This window comes from Delphinapterus leucas, chromosome 5, assembly GCF_059928025.1.
Source record: "Delphinapterus leucas isolate spDelLeu-1000000601 "Yukka" chromosome 5, BTC_Dleu_Yukka2, whole genome shotgun sequence".
NCBI lineage: Eukaryota > Metazoa > Chordata > Mammalia > Artiodactyla > Monodontidae > Delphinapterus > Delphinapterus leucas.
In genome coordinates, this window is record NC_143133.1 from 21,420,343 (window position 1) to 21,440,727 (window position 20,385).

Genomic DNA, 20,385 nt, shown 5'->3' on the forward strand with positions numbered 1-20,385 from the left:
TTGTCGCGCCTGCGCGAGGGGCCGACGGCGTCCTGCGTCGTTACTTTTGAAACGAGTGGCGGGGAACTGCTCTGGAAACCCCTGGTGTTGCTGTCTGCCGGGTGGAAGCGCGTGCCTTCATCCGTGGGCCTGGCCATGGCGCTGCAGCTCTCCCGGGAGCAAGGCATCACCCTGCGCGGGAGCGCCGAAATCGTGGCCGAGTTCTTCTGTAAGTCCTCGCGCAGGCCGTAGGGCGGGGAGAACGGAGCCCAGGCCGCCCGGCAGGCCCGCGGTTCGGCTTCCGAGGCGGGGGGAAGCCGGGTGGGCCGGAGTGGCCCCGAACCCAAGCCCTCTCAGCCCCGGCCTCCTGCCCGGCAGGAGGAATCTGGGAAGAGGCGGATGCAGGCGCCTCTTCCCGACGCGGGGCTAATGATGGCGGAGGACGCCTAGGTGCTGCTGAGGCCTGCTTCGCGGTACAGCCCCTTCGCCGGGAGTTTCTTTAAAGTGCAGAGCTCACCCCTCACCATCACCCCCGCAAGGTGAAACTGGTCGACGGTGATGGAAGCGCCGTCCTGGACCAGGCCAGTTGTACCTTCTGATAGAACCTGGCAGAACTTGTGAGGATAAAAGGAGGAAAGAGAGAGGGGGAGAGGCTTGCCTGGGCTTTGAACTAGTCAGTCGGTTGCCTATTTTGACATCCTCTAACCACACAGTCTGAATTTGGACTTGTTTTACAATGAAATGAAATTTGCCACTGGGAGATTAATGCAGTTTGGCATTTTTCTTTTATTGCCACATAAATGCAGGTATCACTTTCTCTCTTACTTAGAAGCAAGATTTTAAGGATTTTTAATGCCACTTTGTACCTATTCTGCTTTCAGCAAAACACAGAAACACGTGTGTTTAGACATTTACAGCTTTACACCATTAATGAAACCATAGCCACATCTAAATATGCTTTATTTCCCAAAGTTACAAAGTGACAATGACTTTAATATTTCTTGTTTTCAGCATTTGGCATCAACAGCATTTTATATCAGCGTGGCATATATCCATCCGAAACCTTTACTCGAGTGCAGAAATATGGACTCACCTTGCTTGTAACTACTGATCCTGAACTCATAAAATACCTAAATAATGTGGTGGAACAACTGAAAGGTAATTAATTGTAAAACTGAATTCAACCTGTGGGACTAAACTTAAAAAAGAAGAACTACTAAATAACAGAGCGCTCATTAGAATTTTCTTATTTTCACCTATTTCCATTAGTCATTTTTTTTTAAAATCCTGCCCGAGTCAGTAGCCTTTTCTATCTGAACACTCATCTTTTCCTTTTCGCTCAAGAAGTTGCAGTATTGTTGGATCAATATTTGTTCTCCATCTATTGCTTTTCTTTCATTTTCTAGAATTCCTATTAGTTTCTCTTTCATGTTTCTCTCCACTTAGGAATCCCATTGCTAATTTTTCTGTGTTGTGGGATATTTTGCCCTATCTACCCATTTGACCTTCCAAATTACTAGTTCTAAAAAATGCTACAGCTCTCATCTTTTTTTTTCCTTTTTAATTTTAAAATTCACGAATCATTTTTGTTGTTGTTTTAAGTAACTTCATTTTTTAAATTACATCATTGTATTTTCATAAACTTCAGGGCTAAATCACCCATAGTCATTCATAGGGCTGCACTTGGATGTGTGGAACCTCTTAGAACTAAACTCAAACCCTCCCTGACTGAGTCAAATTTTCCTATTTTATGCTTTCATTGTACCATATTTTGCACCTGCATAGCAGTTACAATTTTAATTTCATGTTAATTGGTGCAGTGATTAGGTTAATGTTATCTCCTACACTCTTGCCTTGGATTAGGATGGAAGTACCGAATGTTTACAATCCTATCCTCAGCACCCACTGCTATACCTGGTATAAATACTGAGAATTTGAAAACAGGAGCTAGGTTATTGATGGGGCAAGTTTTCTGTATAATTTGGAGGAGATCCAAAATAGCAGTGGTAGATAGTTGCTGAGGATAGGAAGTGGGACACGAGAAAAGAGTTGCTTTGTAATGCAGTGAACCAAAAAAGATGCCTTGTTATGTGTTACAGAATGGTTATGCAAGTGTTCAGTGCAGAAATTGGTGGTAGTCATCTCAAATATTGAAAGTGGTGAGGTCCTTGAAAGATGGCAGTTTGATATTGAGTGTGACAAGACTGCAAAAGATGACAGGTAAGTAGGAATTTAAATTATTTCCACTTTCATATGCTTGTTCTAAAACTTGTTTTCTTTACAAAATGAGTTCTAATTATATTGAACAAGTTTCAAAGAAGGTATAGTTTTTTCTAGGATGTTTAATTTGATCTTCAGTCTTCTGTGGAAAAGAACTGTGCTTACTTTGGCATGTCACTGACTTGTATAGTATTGCCTTTAGTCTAAATTGGTGAATTTCAAATTGTAGTATTTATGGTGGTATATGCAAAACTCCATACAGTATACTAGGTGGCCCATTTTATAAATTGTTTAAAGGTACTTTTAAGCTTAAGGGATTATCCTAGACTCTCCCAGCTTAAGATGCAGCTCTACTGTATTTCACTTAACGCCACAAATTTCCTAAGACACTTCATAAACTCTGAAGTTTCCAGACTACCTGAATGGGAAATACCCATCATTATGTGCTAATGACTAGCATTGTCCTAGGCATACTCACCTGTAAATTCAGAACCATTTCTCATAATGAAATGTAGTTTGCTTCTGAAGCCTTTGGTCTCTTTTAGGAAATGTTTAGCTTATAAAAATAATTTGATATACAATTTAATATCTTATTTGAGACAATAGGGAATTAGACATTTAGGCATTACTAAAAATGCCAAAATGATTATACCAATTAAATATTTTAGATACCACTGTTATTTTTTTTTTTAAGAGGTACTGAAGTTTTCCTAACTTGAAGCACTTGGCATATTTTCTGGTCATCTGATACAAAATGACCTGATCCTAAGACCAACCATAAAAAATGATTGGAAGGATAAATGAAATAATAAAAATACATACTATGCCTACTGTGGTATTATGGGTCCTAATGATGTACTCATTTTCTAAAAAACTCCTTTTTAATGTATTACTTATTTGATTTTGGAATCATTTAATTAGATAAATAATCTTACAAATGCTTTAAATAACTCGTTAAAACTTAAATTAATTGATTTGGTTTCTTTGGTAGTGCACCCAGAGAAAAGTCTCAGAAAGCTATCCAAGATGAAATCCGCTCAGTGATCAGACAGATCACAGCTACAGTGACATTTCTGCCACTGTTGGAAGTTTCCTGTAAGTATTATACAACGTCACATTGCCTTAAATTTGTTGGGGAAAAGACTAAGCTACTATTTTAAGAATTACCCCTTTATTAAATTTTTTCTTAATTATCAACATCATGTAATAAAAATGAGAAAGCATTATAAAGGAAAAGTAATGTTATATGCATTCTGGAAAATTTGGAAATGCTGAAAAGGAAAGGAATGAAAGTATTCCACAACACTCACTCTTGAATGTTTTGATGTAATTTCTTTCATTATCTTCATTTCTTACACACTTTTATGTATTGATATATATTTAAGACTATAGCTATAATTGTGTCTTGCTTTTCTATCTTCCTTATTCCTTCAAACATCAGATATGTCCTGAAAACCTACTATATGTCACACTCTGTTCTAGGCACTAGGATACATCAGTCACAGAACCAAGAAGTTAGCTTTACTGTAGGTTACATTCATGCTATCCCATGTGATTGATTATACACTTTCTACAAATATTTTTAACGGTTTTTTCTTTAAAGAAAAAAAAAACTTGAATTTTTCATAAGATAAAGTGAAAGGAGTGTGATATTTTCTGTACTACAGTAAATTTCCATTGAAGAAAAGCAGTGAACTAGTTTTACAGACCAGGCTAAACTACATTTCTAACACTGTGTGGTTCAAAATGTGAGGGAGACAGGGCAGGTAGTTTTACTTTTGAAAAAATAATGTACCTTAATTATTTTATCCCCAATTTAGGTTCATTTGATCTCCTGATTTATACAGACAAAGATTTGGTTGTACCTGAAAAGTGGGAAGAGTCAGGACCACAGTTCATTACCAATTCTGAAGAAGTTCGTCTTCGTTCATTTACTACTACAATTCACAAAGTAAATAGCATGGTAGCCTACAAAATTCCTGTCAATGACTGAGGATGAGCTAAAGACAGTAATGTACTTGTATCCTCAAATGTGGTTTTCCTGAAACCAAATCAACTTTAGTTGATATATTTCATTGGTTAATTTTTAGATGGGGAAAACTTAACATTATACTTTACTGAATCTGTGCATAATTGTTCCATTCCTTGGTACCTGTTTCACTTTCCATAGGGCTGATGTAAGTTATTGCACACTGTTGCAAAGGGAACTAGCAGATTTCATTAGCATTGTAATGTCAATTCCTTTGAAGGTAGTACCGTAGATGGAAAAACTTTTGCCATAAAGCTAAATGTTTTTCTAAATCAGACCTTTTGGTCAAGCAGCTTGACTCAGAATATACAGAAATATTTAAATATAAAATAGAGCAAAAGAAATATGAATATTCAGAATATTTGTTTAGGTCCTGAAAGTAACTAATGATAGTCCATAAGTAATAAAATATTGTTCTTATTAGGTCCTTTTGCCATTTCATTTGTATAGTTTCCATATTGAAAAATTTTCCAATTACTTGATTTTAATTTATATAACTTGAACCCATGAAGCTATGGATATTCCTACTGTTCAAATTGCTATGATACCAAACTTTTAAGAATGTCCTTTTATGTTTTATAAAATCAAGCTTTAAATGACAATGATGAAATAAAGTTAAATGTGTATGTTTTAAATTTGTCTTACAATATTTTTATATTGGTGTGGTGTTAATACAGCTAAATAGTTATGATGCATTAAGTACAGCGTATTATTTCTTATGCCTACTATGGTTGTAGGGCCTAAGAATTCAAAGTTGAGTAAGTCTTGAGGTACTTTCAATTTAATGGACAAGCTTTTATTGTACCCCCTTCATCTCATAACAGTAGATTTAAAATAAACATTCTTTTTGTAAAATGATAAATGTCCTTTGTAATTAATTCAGTTTAGCAAATTTTGGATTGTAGAACGTTTCTATACTCTTAGCCTATTGTTTGTCTAATTTTCCATATACAGTTGACCTTTGAACAGTGCAGGGACTGGATCACTGACCCTCCAGGCAGTTGAAAATCCCAGTATAACTTACAGCCAGCCCTCCATATCTGTGGTTACTCCATACCCCTGGATTCAACCAGCTCCGGATCGTGTAGTACTGTAGTATTCATTACAGTACTGAAGCTTGAGATCTTATGAAGGAGAGGAAAATATATGGCAAAGGACCATGAAGTAACCAAACAGGTTTACTTCATTATGTATTTGTCTTTATTATTTCACCTGGATAATCTTCTCTCTGATCCAATTGTGTGCTTGTTAAGAATAAAGGAAAATGTCTTACATCCTTTCATCTCTTAGAGCTGCTGGACAAATAGGTGCCAATTTTTGATGATGGGTATCGTGAATGCTGTTGCAAAGGCCAATCTCTAAAGGGTTGTTGAAGCTGTCTAACTGAGGTTCACCCACAAGTCTTCCTGAATAAGAAAGTAGGTACTCAGAAATGGAAATAATGTTTATTTAGGGATGGTCAAGAGTCAACATTTGAATTCTTGAGCTGTTCATAATCTGTTTAACATTTGAAATATGCATTGAGAAGGAAAGCAGAAATAGAGCTTGAGTAAAAATATGGAGAGAGTTGAAAATTATGGTCCTATTTTTAGGAAATATGTTTGAAAGTTTTTATAGAAAGCAATGACTGCTTCAGGAAACACTGAATGCCCCTTTGTTAAACAATGGGAATAATAAAATGTGGTTCTTGCTCCAAAAAAGCTCACCAGCAGCAACATTATATATTGCTGAAAATACATTTCTGTCATTTATGTTTCTGACAAATTAAGTGATCCTAATATTACTACTTTTGTGATTTATTGTGGTACTTACTTCTCTCTCCTTTAAGAGTTATGTCCAGAAATTAATGCTTTGGATTTGAATGTTACCTTCAATAACAGGAGCTTCTGCCATACAATCTATTGCCTGCAAGTTACTCTATAGTATCAGTTCTGCATCAACTAGGCTCTTCTTTTTTTGAAAACAGAAAAAAATTGGCTTTGAAAAAATTTAATGGAAGAATATTAGCTATGTAAAGAATCAAAGGAAAGGCTGAAAACCAGAGAACTAGGGTAGCCCCAGGGATTTTCAGTGACAAATTTGTGAACTCTGCATGTCTTTATGTAATATATGGACCACTGGTGTTACCCAGTGATCTATCCAAATGACTCAGATTGCTGGTTTAAAAAAAGTGACAATGAAAAGCTTTGTTTGCATTTTAACAAGCTGCGATGTAAGACTAAGAATTAGGGGAAACTGCATTTTTAAATACTTTGATCATTTCATCTCAGCCAACATCGTTAACATGGTTAAATTAGACTTCTTACACCATTTTGCATGTTAACTGTTTACTCTTGTGAGGATTCTGAGGAGCCAGTCTTGATCTTTCTCACCTCTTACAGATTATGTATCAATTCAGAAATACACATATTGGAGTTGAATGGGATCCAGGCTATGAGCTTTACTGATAAAGCTAGATTGGAAAAGCTTTGGCCTAAGGTTCCAGCTGGACTTGTCCCACCCTCCTTCTACACCTTCAGACTCACCCTGGGAGGAAGATATTTAAACCAATAGATGAAAGAACTGTGACTGACTTCATACCATGTTAAACAGAGAGAAGCTAAGATTCCAAGAGAATCTGGTGGGCTTCTAGACCTGCCTGGGCTCTGACTCCGTTTTGCTCACCATAGGTAGAGGAATGAAACCATGTTCCAGTTGAGCCCATCAAGGTTTGAAATAGAGCTCCAGAAGGGACTGAACCACACCTGGTCTTCAGGATCCTTCTCTCAGTACCATCAGTCAGACAAATCAAGCCTCCATGGGAATTTTTACACAGAGGTATAACAATCTCATGTCTCCATTGGCTTTTGTTGTAGAGCAAACAACCATAACATAGCAACAATAAGCATTTTTTCCTCCTTCAAGTCTGCAGGTCAGCTGGGGTGTTGTCTTCATTCTCACCTAAGTCTACAGGTCATGTGTTATTCTACCACTGAAAGGGCAGTGACTAGCCAGAATTCTTGAAGCTTAGTTTCAGAACTTGCACACTGACACTCTTCCACATTCCACTGGCCAAGAACTTGCACACTGACACTTTTCCATATTCCACTGGCCAAGGCAAGTCTTATGGCTAAGCCAAACTTCAGTGGGGAAGGGAAGTATATACTCCTCCCAAGGAGATGGGGGAGAGGTGTGAAAATACGGTGAAAGGATCTAACAGACCAGGGGTTGGCAAACGTTTTCTGTAAAGGGTCAGATACTAGTTTAGGCTTTGCAGCCATATGGTCTCTTGCACCTACTCAAGTGATTCCATCATAACTTGAAAGCAGCCTTAGACAGCAAGTAAACGAATGAGCATGGCTGTGTTCCAATTACAAAAAACAGACGGTGGGCTATATTTGGCACACAGGTTGTAGTTTGCTGACCCTGTAATAGATCTGTTTGCTGTTTTGTTCACAAATATTCAAACCCCTCCCTGGCTCAGAGCAATTGATTTTGTGATATTCAGGGCTCACATTTAAAGCAACATCATTTGTTTTCTCCATCCATGGTATCTCAAATGGGATGGCTCTTTATCCCATATTCTGCAAAACACAACTCGCTATTTAAGGTACTCCTCAGGACACCCCACAGTGAATTTTGATCTGAAAACTGGGAAGGGAGGTTCTTTGGCGCATGATATGTACGAAGAGATTCAAAATAGCATAAAGGCTACACGCCTCCATTTTTAATCACTATATAAACATGCATGCTGAATAAATGTTACTATTAGAATGCATTCAAGTTTCTTAGTTTCATTAACCTCCTATATATTTTAGCATATGAACTCCAAAATCATAAGCATAATAAAGTAGGTATCCACATAGACATTTAATTTTTCTTTACCTTCTGTTTCCATTTAATTGCTTAGTCTGTAAAATTTATCTTAATTTTATTTTCTGTGAAAGATCAGAATAGCTATGATGTTACATTGTAATGCCTGTATTTTCCACCAGGTGTCACTAATGTTGTAATACTTAAAGTGAATTTCTTCTGACTCTAAATTAGACTAATATTCTGCTTTTCTTATTGGAAGTTAACATTGGGATTTCTGTCTACAAAAATATGAAGGAATCAGAGGGAAAAACACAGCATCTGTCTTTTGCTAGGCACTTTACATGAACTATTTCATTTAATTCTCAGGCTTTAGTGCACAAGCGGAATCGTGGGGTCAATGGGCATGCAGATGGCACTATGTTTTTAAAGTTTAGATGGCCTCTTTTGACCTCAGCCAAGGAAGCTCATTTGACTCCACAACAAGCACATCAAAAGCAATTCTTCACCCTCTTCTTAATGGTTCTTACCTTCTACATCCTTTTAGCAATTGAGTGTCTAGACCAAATTACTTTTCCTTTACTGGGCTTTGAGTTTCATTGGTGAGTTTGTATTTACACTTTCCTCAGATGACTTTGACCAATGAATGGAAGGAACCAAAACAGAGAGGACTTTATCCTATGCCTTACCTATATTGTTTATAGACTAAATCAAGTGTGAATTTTCAAGCATCTGTGAAACAGTTTTCCAACTAATCAGAAGAATTGTTCATTTAACTACCTCGGTTACTCCTTGGGGAATTAATTTTTGGCTTAACTTGTAAATAACATTTTCTCATTCAGTTTTTACTCAGTGTATGAAATTATATTTCAAGTTATTTGGTTCAGTGTGACCATGATAAAGGTTTGTGTTGGAACGACTATGGAATAGAACCTGTCTGCTAAACTTCACATTTTACTAGTTATATTTTCTAAAAACAGATCTTTAGCAATCTTTCCATTCTTGAATATGGCTTTGAAAGTCAGCAGTATTAACCTATGCTTATTTAAAAAAAAAAAAATCTAGCTGGGAAAGCTACTTAATCTCCATTAGAGTTGACAATGCTGTTCCAATCTGGCAAAAACATTGTAGCCCTAGCAACAAAACTATTAGAAAAGGCCTAGAGGGAAAAATGTCAGAGTTGACCCTCTGATTTCACAAGTCAGTTTATGTTACCATTTCACCTATTTTTGTCTTCCTACCATTTGATCTATTTTTACACTAGAGAAACATAATATAGTTTCATTTATTTGTGTAAAGTCCATTTTCATCAACATTTATCTGCATCATTTTGCTATGTAAGCTTGTTTGCACAAAGGAACTTACATCAGATTAAAAGCTTCATTGTCTTGGAATTTTATGTGTGGAAAAGGCTTCCGAGTATAAGCAGGCCAACCATACTCCATTTCCATGCAAGGGAAAGCTCTCAAACGTCTTTAAAAACTATATAGATACGGACATATTGAGTGGAGGCCTAGACATGGATATGATTTCTATCTAAATGGCAGTCTCACTGTCTAAGTGCAAAAGTTAGTGGTTTTAAAGATTGAGTCAGTGATACCCAAAATATTTCATGTCTAAAATACAGTTCTTGTATCACTGTACTCAATCATAATAGTCAATACAGCTCTTTAGAAACCAGTTCAAAGGTTCCAGATCTAAGAAAGGAAATTTATAGGCAATGATCATCTACCATGTGCCAAGTATCAGTTAGGTGCTTTACACCTGTTCAGCCTCGTTCCTTCTAGGTGCATAGAGGCTGGGGCTGGTGGAGAAGTGGGAGACTTGGGCTACAGCCTGTGGTCTTGGAAACTGGTGATGGGACATGGGGAGAACCATGAAGCAAAGAAAATGATGAAGTCTGAGTCCCAAATGACAAGTCCTCTGGAGTAAGGAATAGCTCCAAAACCTCAATTCAGGCTGTGAGGGAAGAACAGTGTGGAAAGAGAAGGACTGGATCCAAAATGAACGTTTTATAACTGCTGACGCCCAGTGAGTCCCAGAGGATAACCGTGAAGGAGCACTGCGTAGGGAGAAAGAATCCTTCATAGAGTACCTTAGGCTCAACTTGTGGGCAGGGAGGGGATTCGTCAACAAATTAGTACACTACATGCATTATCTCAATCCTCACAACCCAATGAGAGTTACTATCCCCATTTTACACCCGTAAAAAGTGAGATTCGGGAAGGTTAAGTAATTTGCCCAGCTTCAAACATCCAGAATACATTCCCAGGCCTGACTCCAAAGCCTGTATTCTTACTGTATCTCATTGCCTCTCAGAGACTAGGGAACAAGGAAGGGTCCCCCTGTTCCAGGATGCAGACTCAGCCAAGGAGACTACTATACCACCTGCATCTAACTCCAGCTGGAGAAGTGAAAACTCACGGCCACAATGTTTGAGCGTCAAGGTACATTAACTTTTTAAAAAACTCTTTTTCATAATAAGCTGTCACTAAATGTTTATTAACACAGAGCCTTTCTGCTGTGTAACAGGAGCATTCATTTTCTTGCATCAACATTTTCTTCTCTCATTCCTTTCACTTGTTTTTGTAACTAAATGCTGTGTTGGAATTTGGGCTTCTGCTTTATGGGCTTTAACCAGTTTGAGAAATAGACACAGAAAACAGATTGAAATGTATGTATTATCATCTATATTACGGGGTTTCCTAGTAAAGCTGCGTAGGAGCAAGAGGCTTGCACCTAAAGCAGAAATAGGTTTGCTACTACTCCCCCATAAATGAAATGTGGAACAGTCAGACAACTTCGGTCTTCCTCACTCAAGCCCAACTCCAGCATGGGAGTAAGAAGTGCCACTCCCTGAACGCCAAAGCCAGAGTTAGAAAGCACTGTACCTGAGCTCCAGCAAGCCTTGGAAAAAGTTCTTTGTTGCTTGGGATGGTGTGAGAGAGAAGGTGGAGAGAGGGGCCCCCAATATTTCTCCAGTACCACTTTCCATCATCAGGATCAGAGCAGAAACCTGAAGAGTGGAGTAACATGCATCCCTCCCAGTATTTGCCAGGTTTTTTTTTAATATAAATTTATTTATTTTATTTATTTATTTTTGGCTGCGTTGGGTCTTCGTTGCTGTGCACGGGCTTTCTCTAGTTGTGGCGAGCAGAGGCTACTCTTCATTGTGGTGCATGGGCTTCTCATTGCAGTGGCTTCTCTTGTTGTGAAGCACAGGCTCTAGGCGCACGGGCTTCAGTAGTTGTGGCACGCAGGCTCAGGATTTGTGGCTCACAGGCTCTAGAGCGCAGGCTCAGTAGTTGTGGTGCATGGGCTTAGTTGCTCCACGGCATGTGGGATCTTCCCGGACCAGGGCTCGAACCCATGTCCCCTGCATTGGCAGGCGGATTCTTAACCACTGCGCCGCCAGGGAAGCCCATTTGCCAGGTTTTTAATCTTTTAGCATATTACGATGCCAGTTGATTTTAGGTAGCAGGGTGATGGTAATAGGAATTTTAAAAAAATGTTAGTAATTACGTATTTTAATCTGTATTCAGAAAAATATATAACATATTTTAACATATCATGAGCTAAAGATTTTTAAAGTACACACCTTATTTTTTTTTAATGTATCAGTATTGGGATGGGTGATATGCAAATAAAAATCATGAAGGCAGCACATATATGAAGGAAGGCTGGGAAATGATGTCATAAAACACTGTACTTAAGTCAGAAGTAAGCCAGGGCGGGCTGCATGCTCAGAGTGCTGCTGTGCTCTTACCATCCTACACTCCACTTCTTTCTACACAACGTTCCCCTCTGGAACTGCTGATGGGCATTTCACTTTTTGCCCACAAAAGACTCTAACAACATGAGTCAGACAGGATTCCATGCAGCACCCTAAGCTCAAAATTCACTCCCTATTCTATTCTTATCACTAATTATGTCCTGTCACATTGTCCAAAATAGATCATCAGACTTTATGAAACGAATACAAAGACTGGATCAACAACATAAAAATGTCCCAAATTTGAACAATAGGAAACTCTTATTTTTCAGCTTCCTCAAAACGAAATCCCCTTGTAAATAAAAGCCCATGGAAATTAAAGTCCAAATGCCTTCATTCCCTATTTTATACAATTGGCTCAGTCTCAGCCGGAGGGTCTTAGTTGCCTGGATTCCTATATCTGCAGCTGTGTCCTAGGCTGTCTTTCATAGGAATATAGCTTCTTCAGCCTCTTTAAATTCAAATCTCTAGTTAGCTCTACTCTCCAAGGGGAGGGTAGCCACAAAGGAAACTGCAGCTCCACTAGAGAAGTTATCACAAACAAAATTATGATCCCCAAATTAAGTGAATGGTATTATGTGGCTTGACATTGCTATTCTCAGCCAAAGAGCATGGCAGATAACTTAGTGGTACCTGCACTGGAGACAGTGAGGACCTGAGAACACCTGGTTTCAGTCCCATGGCAGGTCAGCCAGCTGCACCAGTGTCGATCGAGTCCACAGCCTGGGAACCTGTGTTTACTGACCAGTAACTGCCCAACAGTTGTGCTTCTACGTGTATAATATATTTGTGTATTTCTTCGTGTTTTTTCTTGTTTTGTTTTGTTTGGGTGATGCTTGTGGGGATCTCCCCATATATATTGCCTACTTTCTCTCAGAGAGTGACATTTGAGACATTATTGCCTTCTTAGAAAATTTAGATATTCTGGTTTCTTCATTTCCTCCTGTCAATTGTCTCATGCAAGATTGTGGTCTAGAGAAAACCTCTACTCCCAAATTCTTCCAAGTGTGTTCTCTGTAGGGGAGAAGTATACTCTTCTCTGTGAAAACATGAGGGATGGGGTAGAGACCATCACCCTACTTCTTAGCACTATGTTTAAATAATATACACTGTTTTATTTATTATGATAATAGTGATTGTCATCACTCTTCCATAAATTTTTTCCTTCCTACCTAGGCAGGTTGAGTTGGACCCAGCTAGGCAGTAGGTGACTAGAGTCAAAATTAAATTAAAAAAAAAACAATTAAAACACCAGGATCACAGTAAAGGCCAGTGAGTCAGGATTACTCTTGTACATGGTCAGTGGGAATGTAAACTGGTTCAGCCACTGTGGAAAACAGTATGGAAATTCCTCAAAAAATTAAGAATAGAACTTCTAAATGATTCAGCAATTCTACTTGTGGGTATTTATCTGAAGAAAACAAAAACACTAGTTCGAAAAGATATATTCACCCCTATGTTCACTGCAGGATTATTACAACAGCCAAGATATGGAAACAACCTAAATGTACAAGGATGGATGAATGGATAAAGAAGATTTAATGTGTATATATATATATATACACACAACAGAATACTATGTAGCCATAAGAGAAGGAAATCTTGCCATTTGCTACAACATGGATGGACCTTGAGGGTATTATGCTAAGTGAAATAAGTCAGATGAAGAAAGACAAATACCATATAATTTCCCTTTTATGTTGAATATAAAAAACAAAGCAAACAAACAAAAGAAAAACAAACTCACAGATTAAGAGAACAGATTGGTAGGTTACCAGAAGTGAAGGGATTGGAAGAAGGGTGAAGTGAGTGAAGGGGATCAACTGTATGGTGATGGATGGTAACTAGACTTACAGGGCTGGTTACTTTGTAGTGTATACAAATAGCAATTTATAATGCTGTATACCTGAAATGTGTATAAATGTTATACACCAATTTTACCTCAATTAAAAAAAAAAGAGGGCTTCCCTGGTGGTGCAGTGGTTGAGAGTCCGCCTGCTGATGCAGGGGACACGGCTTCATGCCCCGGTCTGGGAAGATCCCACATGCTGCGGAGCAGCTGGGCCTGTGAGCCATGGCCGCTGAGCCTGCGCATCCGGAGCCTGTGCTCCGCAACGGGAGAGGCCACAGCAGTGAGAGGCCCGTGTACCGCCAAAAAAAAAAAAAAGAAAAAAAAGTAACAGAAGGATACCGAAGTTTAGCAAAATTTTAAGGAGATTCCAAATGTCACAGATTAAAGTACTCAAAAGTTAGTATTCCAAAAGGTGGGGCCATTGAAAACATAGAACACAAGCACAAACAAAAAATAACCTAAACCTAAACTTCAGGGCAGAAACTTTTCTGTTCTTACGCCTTCCTGTCTCAGTAGGATCTGACCATTAGTGTAAGGAGAGAGACTGCAGCTGTGGAGGAAAATGGTGCCAAGAACTGCAGCTGCAGGAATTTTTTTGTTTTTTTTTTCACTTTTTACTTTTGACATGTAAAGTTAATACATACACAAGTTAAAAAACATCAAACAGTACAGAGTGGTACTAAATGAAAAGTAAGTTTACCTCATTCTCCCCACTCCCCATTTCTAATCCAGCTCCCTTGGAGTATAGTTGCTTTACAATGTTGTGTTAGTTTCTGCTGTACAGCAAAGTGAATCAGCTATATGTATACATATATCCCCTCTTTTCTGGATTTCCTTCCCATTTAGGTCACCACAGAGCACTGAGTAGAGCTCCCTGTGCTATACAGTAGGTTCTCATTAGTTATCTATTTTATACATAGTATCAATAGTGTATATGTGTCTATCCCAATCTCCCAATTCATCCCACCCCCCCACCAGCTCCCTTTTTTTTTTTTTTGGTACGTGGGCCTCTCACTGTTGTGGCCTCTCCTGTTTCAGAGCACAGGCTCCGGACGCGCAGGCTCAGCGGCCATGGCTCACGGGCCCAGCCGCTCCGTGGCATGCGGGATCTTCCCGGACCGGGGCACGAACCCGTTTCCCCTGCATCGGCAGGCAGACTCTCAACCACGGCGCCACCAGGGAAGCCCCCCACCTCCCTATTTTTAAACATTTTTTATTCTGCTGCTGGTTATTACCATACCTCTGAAACTTATGTTAATTCCTCCATTTCTCGTTCATCAACTTTAGATAGTATCTATTAAAAGATGATAAATTTAGTTCATATTTCTTTATCCACTACTAAGTTTTTCCAGTTAAAGTATTTTGGTTCTTCTGATGTTTATCCATAATTTTAAAGAATATGCTTAAACCCCATATTTTGTTACATAAATTTTAGATAGTATATCTTGATTCCTTACTAGATAAGGTGAGAAAAATCTGTCTGACATTACTTTCCACATCTCTCTGCTGCCTTAACAGACTTCCGTTTTTTTTTACATTATCAATGTTAATATTAGATTCTCTTTTATAGTTACTATTGTCTTCCAAGTTTTGTTTATATGTTGATTCTACAAACTGAAATAGCATTTACATTATTCCAATTATTAAATTACTCCTTACTGAAAGACTGAATAGCTCTACCTATTGAGGAAAAAAAGGTAATCTATATCATCAAAATGGAAAGATGAATATTCCAAGTGTCAGGCTCAAATGGGATTCCTGAAACCCAATCTTCAAGAATTTCTATTAAATTATTCATTTAGCCAATGATACCTTTAATTTCCAAGAAATCTTTTTTCTTTGATTATTCTTGTTACCCAGCCACCTATTCTTTGGCTTCTTGACTCTGAAGATGTTAGGGTTTGGGTTTTTTTTTTAATCATTTCTTTTTCAGTTCTCTTAATTAACTGTTTTCTTCAGGAGTCAACTGTTACATCTGTTCCACTTGCACCTTCTCGTTTTTGCTGTTGGTTTCTTCTAAATTTTCTGGTTTTGTTTTGTTTTGTTTTTTTCCATACACATGCATGATTAAAAAGATTGATCAATACTGGTAGCATGATTTTCAACTGTGCTATTATAGACCTGTCCCTTGAATGAAAAGATGAATGGTAGAGTCTATGTACATATAAGCTAGTACAGTCAGCCCTATGCATCCATAAGTTCCACATCCACAGATTCAACCAACTTAAGATCCAAAATATTCCAAAAATATTCCAGAAAGTTCCAAAATGCAATACTTAAATTGGCTGTGCGCTGGCAACTATGTACCTAGCATTTACATTGTATTAGGTATTATAAGTAATATAGATGATGTAAAGCATACAAAAGGATGTGCATAGGTTATATGCAAATACTGTGCCATTTTATATAACAGACTCGAACATCTGTGGATTGTGGTATCCACAGGGCATCCTGGAACTGATTGCCCACAGATACTGAGGGATGACTGTATTCTTTAAGGGTACGTTTAGATATTTTGTTAACCATGTATTTTTTTTTGAAATTTGAAATACATTTTTAATGTATTTTTTTGAAATTTGACTTTTAAAAAAATAAATGAAAGTATCATTTATTTTATTTACTTAGTTTTTTGTGTGCCAGAATTCACTCACTCACTCTCTATTACGAATACGCCTTGGACCGAGGGCCTGAGGTTAAACATAATTTCCAGGTATGGTCAGCAGAGGGTAGTGGAACAAGTGCTCACTGCCCAGGCCTGGGCATCCCTCTCTTTTACATTTTTGTGGAGGTAAAAATCAATTAGCAGGCAGTAGAAGGTCCAGAGTGCCAGAATCAGGAGAGAAATTACTCACAGGGACAGTGACCTAGAATGGGGATTAGGCTGAGGAGGCAGTGGAAAGGTTTAGCCACAATTCACAGCCTGGTATCTGTCACAGAGATGTGGACAGCTAGACATCAGGAGGTGAATCATCAATTAGAGCACTTTCACAGTTCTGACTGCTACTCCCAGCCTGTCTAAAACCCAAGGTCTGGCTCCTTAAAGTAACAGGAGTTAACTCTCCACCTTGGGAACTGATACAAACTTCCTGTCTGAGCGTTGGTCCGCGCTGCCAACATTGGCTAAGGACTCCACAGCCAGCCATTTTGAGGAGGAGAGAATGGGGTATGGGCACCAAATGCAAATGCTGACAGTTAATGTAAACACTCAGATACATTCCAATTAAATAATTTGGGAGTCAACCTAAACATGATGTGGCTTAAATATCTCTTCTTCCCTCCTCCAGAGGGGAAACGTTGTTTAGTTGTGGAAACACTATATGACTTTGAAATTAGACAAATGTGACTCTATGAATTGTTAGGTATATGGCTCTCAGTTACTTAACTCTACTGAGCCTCAGTTTCTCCATCTGTAAAACTATAAATAATGATTCTTACCTCACAAATCTGCTGCAAAGAAATGAGATGATGTACATAAACTGCGTGGCAAGGAGCTTGGCAACTTGTAGTCAGTCAACACTGGTACCTGTTCTGTCTCCCTGTCTTTATCTTGGAAGAAGATCCATGATACTACTTGCTATCTTTGAATACAAAGTCTCGCTGTCTCCCAAGAGCATACTAACATTAATTGAGGGATTACTGTGTTAGGTACCATAGTAAGTTTTCTGAAGTGCTACCTCACTTAATTTTCATAACCAGGCTATAAGGAGTGTACTTTTATCATCATCTCCATTTTACAAATGAGGACATTGTAAACTGGTTTTCCTAGTCTTCTCACATAGGGAGTAAAGAACAAGGAGGGATTCAAAACAGGTAATTGGATTCCAGAACTCATGCACTTGGCAATACACAATCTGTTTTCCAATACAGACATTTAATCAAAGATTTACAAATCTAGGGGAAAAAATAGAATTAAGAAAATAGTCTTGTATTTGCAGTGTGTTTAAATGTTGGTACTATTGGCATAGGATCACCTCTTTTATTTGATATTTAGGGCAAAAGTTCAGTGTTCAATGAAATAAATGAAAACACTTTGTTGCAGACTTAGAGAACAGACATGTGGACACAGCAGGGGAAGGGGAGGGTGGGATGAATTGGGAGATTAGGATTGACATATACACTACCATGTGTAAAACAGAGAGCTAGTGGGAACCCGCTGTAAAGCACAGGGAGCTCAGCTCGGTGCTCTGTGATGACCTAGATGGGTGGGATGGGGCGGGGTGGGAGGGAGGTCCGGGAGGGAGGGAATATGTGTATACATATAGCTGATTCACTTCACTGTATAGCAGAAACTAACACAACATTGTAAAGTAATTATACTCCAATAAAAAAATACATTAATAATTTTTTTTTCAAAAAAAGAAAACACCTTGTCACTGTTATTCCATTTAGAGTTCTTTCATAAAATTAAAAGAACTAACAACGGTATTTGGAAGACATTCAGCTTTAGCTATTACATTTAAAGATAACTATTACATGACTAAGGAAAGCTTCCTTGATCTTTCTGAGGAAAGGTTTTCTCTCTTTTGCTTCACTACAAGGGGAAGATGGTACAAAAACACTTCTTTCTCAATGGATGCCTAAAAAACAATCACAATCCTGGTTACATGTAAGAATCATGCAAAACGCTTTTTATAAATACAGGTTTTCTGGATCTGGTGACTCAAAACCTCTGGGAGAGTACAGCCTGAAAAGCTCCTCAAAGCAATTCTGATGCATATCAGAACTGATTACCAGTGACTAGATTCTTGAAGGGGAGAAGTCTTCCTGGCCTCTAACCTCTCCAAAAGGGAGAGGCAGAGAATGGAGATAATTTGGGAATTGGGGAAGGTGCAGAGATACGTCTGCCTACGTTTCTTGCCTTACATAGATTCTGCCAAATGCTTGATAAGAGGCCAAAAAGTGTTACCCAATGAGCCTCCATGGTTCTAAATACAGTCAAGCATGTCCAGACTAGCACTGTCCCTTTAAAAGTGGTGAGCAGTCTCTGGAGGCCACTGTCTATATGCTGCATCTGTGCTAGTTTGGTTTTAAGAGGAGAGGCCTTAACAAGGTCACAGAGGACTAAAAAGACCTGTGCTTCTGGCTTCCACCCACCTTTTCAGACTTACTTCACCTTCCTGTACCTTCTGTTAGTGTCTCCAATTTATCAAACTCTTTCATGTCTCTGAAATTTCATATACTCAAATTCTATCCCTTCAGCATGAAATATGAAACATCCTCTCCCGGACTTCCCTGGTGGCGCAGTGGTTAAGAATCCACATGCCAATGCTAGGGGACATGGGTTTGATCTCTGGTCCAGGAAGTTCCCACATGCCGCGGACTGACTAAGCCCGTGCGCCACAACTACTGAGCCTGTGCTCTAGAGCCCACGAGCCACAACTACTGAGCCCACGTGCCTAGAGCCCATGCTCACAAGAGAAGCCATCACAATGAGAAGCCCACGTACCGCAACGAAGAGTAGCCCCTGCTTGCTGCAACTGGAGAAAGCCCACGCACAGCAACAAAGACCCAACGCAGCAAGCAAGCAAGCAAGAAATAAATGAATAAATTTATTTATTTAAAAAAAGAAACATCCTCTCCCAACACATATTCTTTTCTCTTCTCCTCTTCTACTTCTCTTTCCCTTTCTCTCTCTCTCTCCCCCGTCTCTCCCCCTCCTTCCCTCCATACCTCTTTCCCTCTCTCCCTTCCTCCCCTCCCCCCCCCAATTAATTCCAAATAATCTTTTAAAGCTCATTTCAAAGGAGCTTTTCAAAGAAGCCTTCCTTGCCTGCCCTCTCCACAATCACAAGTCAGGTGTCCGGTCTCTCTTGTTTGCTCATCTCACTCTAATTTTTCTTTGTAGTACCTACCAGAGTCTGGCATTAAGAGTTATTGGTGAGACTCTGTTTAGTTTCTGCCTCCCCAATTTAAATCTAGGATTTGTGAGAGAGCTGGGCCAGAGTCCCTTTTGCTCCCTGCTGCCCAGACCTAACCAAGTGCCTTTCTTTCAGTACAGGTTCAAACACTCTGTTAAATGAATGAAGTAAAAGAAAGAGAGACTCTTTTAGATTATTCCTTTCTTCCTTCATCCACAGCAGAAAATTATTTCATAAAATGTTTTGAATTCCTCCAATGTGCCAATGCCTGTGAGAATTAAATGATAAATCAAAAATAGACTCATTCCTTGAGATTCTTAGAGTCTAGTGGGGAATAAAAGATATGTATTCAGATAACTATTACAGGAGCCTTACAAGGGAAACCACAAACTTCATTATATGATCAAATTTCAGTCCTCCACCGTTGTCAAAGGAAAGAGACCGTCCCTGTGAGAAGAGGTTAGGGGGCCTCACTGCTCAGAGGCTGGGAGTCAGCTGGATTCGAATCCTTCAGTTGCACTGTGGCTGCTTGGTTTCACAGTACCTAAACTATCTGTGCAGCAGCCTCCTCAACTGTACAGTGGTCAGTTTTCAAGTGGAAAGAGAAAGGTGTCTTTACGTAAAATGTTTGTGGCAGATTACTGTAGGTTCCCTAACACTGAAGAAGATATACAGATGGCAAATAAGCACATGAAAAGATGTTCAGCATCATTAACTATTAGGGAAATGCAAATTAAATCCACAGTGAGATGGCACTACACAGCTACCAGAATGCCTAAGATAAAAAAATGACACCACCAAATGCTTGTGTGGACTTGGAGAAACAATCATTCATACAGTGCTGGTGAGAATGTGAAATGGTACAGCCACTCCAGAAAACAAT

The 20,385-nt window shown here is 38.9% G+C and overlaps 1 protein-coding gene across 7 annotated transcripts in view; it reads left to right on the forward strand.

Moving 5' to 3' along the window:
* Positions 1–20,385, forward strand: part of MAD2L1 (mitotic arrest deficient 2 like 1) — a 25,350-nt gene continuing 4,965 nt past the window's right edge. Inside the window, exons 1-7 of one of the 7 annotated variants that reach the window (XR_016393211.1) lie at positions 1–208; positions 991–1,137; positions 2,079–2,199; positions 3,191–3,294; positions 4,020–4,150; positions 5,519–7,045; positions 10,340–10,467. Coding sequence is in view for 2 of the 7 variants with exons in the window: in XM_089911549.1 (XP_089767675.1) it covers positions 136–208; positions 991–1,137; positions 2,079–2,199; positions 3,191–3,294; positions 4,020–4,150; positions 5,519–5,590 (648 nt within the window). In the remaining 5 variants the exon portion in view is untranslated. The other 6 variants (XR_016393210.1, XR_016393213.1, XR_016393212.1 and 3 more) reach the window with 6 other exon arrangements.